Source organism: Alosa pseudoharengus, unplaced genomic scaffold (genome assembly GCF_046254945.1).
Source record: "Alosa pseudoharengus isolate Yale_2024_CS ecotype anadromous, Long Island Sound unplaced genomic scaffold, YU_APseudo_1.1 YU_APseudo_1.1_scf_101, whole genome shotgun sequence".
NCBI classification, from domain to species: domain Eukaryota; kingdom Metazoa; phylum Chordata; class Actinopteri; order Clupeiformes; family Clupeidae; genus Alosa; species Alosa pseudoharengus.
In genome coordinates, this window is record NW_027468567.1 from 25,001 (window position 1) to 30,000 (window position 5,000).

Sequence of the window (5,000 nt, forward strand, 5' to 3'; positions counted from 1 at the left end):
ACACACACACACACACACACACACACACACACACACACACACACATTATACACACGTACGGGCCAACTCCAGAGTACTGCACACACACACACACACACACACACACACACACACACACACGGGCATATTATATCCACAAACACAAACACAGACCTAACCAGTCGATACAGAGAAACGAACAGACCAAACCAATCGATACAGAGAAATGTACAGACCTAACCAGTCGATAGACAGGAACACAGACCTAACCAGTCGATAGAGAGAAATGTACAGACCTAACCAGTCGATAGAGAGAAAGGAACAGACCTAACCAGTCGATAGAGAGGAACACAGACCTAACCAGTCGATAGAGAGAAATGTATAGACCTAACCAGTCGATAGAGAGTAACACAGAGCTAACCAGTCGATAGAGAGTAACACAGACCTAACCAGTCGATAGAGAGAAAGGAACAGACCTAACCAGTCGATAGAGAGGAACCTACTTGCTCAGTCTTCTGGCGATCCCAAAGTCCCCTAACTTCACCTTCAGACCTCCCTGTGCCAGAAAAATGTTCTACAGAAACACAAAACAACATGATGAGATGATGTGTGTGTGTGTTAGGGTTCTAGAGATGATGTGTGTGTGTTAGGGTTCTAGATATGATGCATGTGTGTTAGGGTTCTAGAGATGATGTGTGTGTGTGTGTTAGGGTTCTAGAGATTATGTGTGTGTGTGTGTGTGTGTTAGGGTTCTAGAGATGATATGTGTGTGTTTTAGGGTTCTAGAGATGATGTGTGTGTGTCATGGTTCTGCAGACATTATGGGCTATATTTTGGGGCACCAGCGCATGGCGTACAGTTCGTTTTTCAGTCGCGCGAAGTTGAATTCGGTATTTTGCACCTTTATTTTTTAAGCATTGCGCCCAGGGGTGTGGCAATTAACAACCTAGGGCGGGCCCTGGCGCGTTGTCGAAAAATCGCTATCATACACCACCTAAACCTGGTCAGAAGTCAATGGCGAGTTGTTCATATGCTATTTTAAGAGCGCATGTCAACAGTCATATTGGCAGGTGCACGCACCATCCTTCTATCATTCATGAACGCACACCAGCGCACGTCCATGCAAAGCATTACAAATTGCACGATTACAATGGTAAACATAATTAGAATAAAGATATTACGAAATACTGTACATCTCATGATGAGTAGTTATTCACCATCATTTGCAAATTGGTAATGACGGTTAAAAGTGATTAGGGGAGAGGCGAGAGACACGTATGGAGCACAGCTGCAGACGCACTGTCACGAGATATAAGCAACTCCTCTGCAGGATAAATGTTGTTTTATTCAGTCATTTGAGCAACATTAGGGTAAGTGTTGCTTTTTCCAGCCTATGTTTTCGATGGTAACCCATTGTCAGTCAATAGTGAAAGTAACTGCATATAACTGTCTTGTCGTTGACTGACTCCTTGGTGAAGTTAGTTTCACTTTGCCAATGAGTTCAAATAATAGACGAGTGCAAATGCGTGAAGGCTATGCTAGGTTTTAGTAAAGCATGGTTTAAGAATGACTATTCCATACGGTCTCGCAAGCAGCCTCCTTCAAATGCGCCGTTGAATGCCAAAATACCGATGCATTTATTTGACATATCGCGCGTTGCGCCGTTAAAGGGAATGACAGATGTCATTCTCATTGGTTTAAAATGATGTCACGCCCCAAACACACCCATATGACTGATTAAAAGACCTAGGAACACCTTGTTACGCTATGTGCTCCACTTTTGAGGGCGAAAACCCTCCCAATGTGAACTGGACATCCTACTAAATTTGAATAGACTTTTGACGAGTGACGATGCACTTTAGAATGTCATGATAGGGCCCTCTATGTGTGTGTGGTGTGTGTTAGGGTTCTGGATTGAATTTTATTGTTGCTCCTATGCCCTGCAGGTCATGTCTGGTATTGGATGACACCACCATGGCTACCACAACACAATCATGGCTATGGCTTATTTAGCTACGCTAACCACTACACCATCATGGCTATTAGTGGCTTATTTAGCTATGCTAACCACAACACCACCATTGCTATGGCTTATTTAGCTACGCTAACCACTACACCACTATTGCTATGGCTTAACCACGCTAACCACAACACAATCATGGCTATGGCTTATTTAGCTACGCTAACCACTACACCACTATTGCTATGGCTTAACCACGCTAACCACTACACCATCATGGCTATGGCTTATTTAGCTACGCTAACCACAACACCATCATGGCTATGGCTTATTTAGCTACGCTAACCACTACACCATCATGGCTATGGCTTATTTAGCTCCGCTAACCACAACACCATCATGGCTATGGCTTAACCACGCTAACCACTACACCATCATGGCTATTAGTGGCTTATTTAGCTATGCTAACCACTACACCATCATGGCTATTAGTGGCTTATTATGACCACACTAACCACTACACCATAACCACTACACCACCATGGCTATGGCTTAAGCAAAGACATGGATGTTTTGAACCACGTTTCAAAGCAGTGTTTCGAAACACTTGTACTTTGAAATCTCGACACTGATTCGAGATCAGTTTTGAGCGTCACATCCCTAGTCCTTCCCTGTATTGAGCTGATCTGTCTACAATAAAACTCTTCAATTGCAACTGCCACTGGTCTGTGCTTGGGTGCGACTAGGAAGCTGAAACCTTACCGTGTGAGTGTGCGTGTGTGTGTGTGTGTGTATTTGTGTGTGTGTGTGTGTGTACCTGTGCTTTAATGTCCCTGTGCAGGACCTTCCTGTCGTGAATGTGCTTCAGTCCCAAACAGATCTGCACAAACCAGTCCAATATCTGCACACACACACTACAGTTCATGAGTACACAGTATTTATGTGTGTGTGTGTGTGTGTGTGTGTGTGAGAGAGAGAGAGAGAGTTTGTGCGTATGTCTCTGTGTGTGTGTGTGTGTGTGTGTGTATGTGATATATATATATATATATATATATATATACAGTATATATATATATATATATATATATATATATATATCACATACACACACTACAGTTCATGAGTACACAGTATTTATGTGTGTGTATGTGTGTGTGTATGTGATATATATATACAGTAGGGGTGTGAATCTCTCATGTAAAAGACGATACGATTCACATCTAGATACATGGGCACGATTCGATACAAGAAAAGATACATGTTCATAAAAACGATTCAGTATGATTCGATGCGATTCGATGCAGTTCGATGCAGTTGAAGAATGGAAAGCATTCTGAAAGATTTTTTATCATTTGCTTAAGGTGCACATTCATTTTATATTATAAATTATCATCATGGTCATGTCAATTAGGCAAAAACAAATGTGTGAATATGATTATCTAAACTGAGGTTTGTATCATATATTGTATTGAAATGAAAAAAGAATAGTCTACATTTCAGCCAAACAGCAGCCAAATACAACATAAAATACATTTTTATAGACTTTATAGATTTTATAGAGTTATATCTGATTGTTTACAAGGAGCTGTAGCCTATTGTTGAGGTAAGACAATACCGAAATAAAAAAAAAACGGTGCTTAAGACAATCTTGGCCTTTTCTCATAGCCTACAAGAACAACATAGGCCTACGTATCAATGAACTGGGCCTATTTTGTTCCAAGTCTGAGTGAATATGTATATCGAATTTGTACATCGTTTTAGCAGCAAGGGCCAAATTATTCTTTAACATTAAGGAAATCCCTTCATCAGACCTAAGGCTACTCTACAGACTATCGTTGCCGTTTAGGAATGCTATAGTAAGTGTTTAATTTCGCGCTGGATTTTGACAAACAAAAGAGTAAAATCTGTCAAACACCGACAGAGTGCGAGTTGTCACGTGCTTAAGTTGCAGTAGATGTATGGGTAATGAAGTCCTTTGTCTACTTTGGGCAATGAGTGTAGCCCAAAACGAACTTCATTACCCACAAATCCGTGCCACGTGTAGTTTCAAAACAGGAAGTGGGATGAACGCTAGGGTGGTTCACAAAATAAATGTTCACCAAATTTTGCCAGATCGCATTTTGTCTTGTTCCAATTGGCATTGTAAGCATCTGTACCAAAAATGGAGTCAATTGCTGCACATTTAGGGGTGGCACACTTTTTCACAATATTGACCCACACACAATACATGATGTATTGGTATCCGGATAAAACCATTGCAGATTCTGCATTAAAAGAGCATTGGATGACATTTGTGGTATCTGTCAGAAGAACTCGTCGCCCTGGCATTTTTTGATGCTCAGCTCACCACCATTGGTGGTGGTTAGTGAGGTCCCCCATTCCCTGTGAAGCGCTTTGAGTGTTGAGAAAAGCGCTAAATAAATGTAACCTGTTGTTGTTGTTGTGTTGATGTTGAAGAAAAAGAGACAATGCTGAGAAATCTTGAAAGACGCCCTGGGAAGATGCTCAAAAACTTGATGCCAAGTCTTTCTTCCACAAGAGCAGCGCAGCTACCATCTCTGGCCTCGTCACTCGCTGCTCAATCCACTTCTTTGAGGTTCTTACTTAAGGCCAAATGGATGGCAGAAGTAACCCTGATGATGTGAGGTCTATTCTCACAGATGAGAAACTGCGCCAAAAAGTTAATTCCTTGAAGGTCATCAACGACAGCGCAGAGAGAGGCATTGCCCTTATTAAACGCTGTCAACAATCTATGTGAAATGAAGACCAAAAGCAATTTTTGCTCCGTGTTGTGCAAGGACACAGAGATAAAGTATCAAAAAGAACAAAGTCATCATACAGTGAATAGTGTTTGAACTGTTCTAATGTTCTTACTCATTTAGTATAAGTACAGGGAGAGATTATTAATGACCATACTTATCTTTTATTTTGTTCATGTTTCTGGTTCCTGCGAAAGTTATGCATTCTTAGGTAGAGCAATTGTGAAAAAGTGTGCCACCCTTTACTGGCGTCCTATTGGCTCAATTTTTGGTACAGATGTTCAAAATGTCAATAGGAACAA

The 5,000-nt window shown here is 41.2% G+C and overlaps 1 protein-coding gene across 1 annotated transcript in view; it reads right to left on the reverse strand.

The window, feature by feature from the left end:
- Positions 1-5,000, reverse strand: part of nek5 (NIMA related kinase 5) — an 18,498-nt gene that overhangs the window by 8,473 nt on the left and 5,025 nt on the right. The window contains exons 4-5 of the mRNA XM_076274963.1: positions 2,757-2,840; positions 483-553 (exon numbers count right to left, since the gene is read on the reverse strand). Of these exons, the coding sequence (XP_076131078.1) occupies positions 483-553; positions 2,757-2,840 (155 nt within the window). The remainder of the gene's footprint in view (positions 1-482; positions 554-2,756; positions 2,841-5,000) is intronic.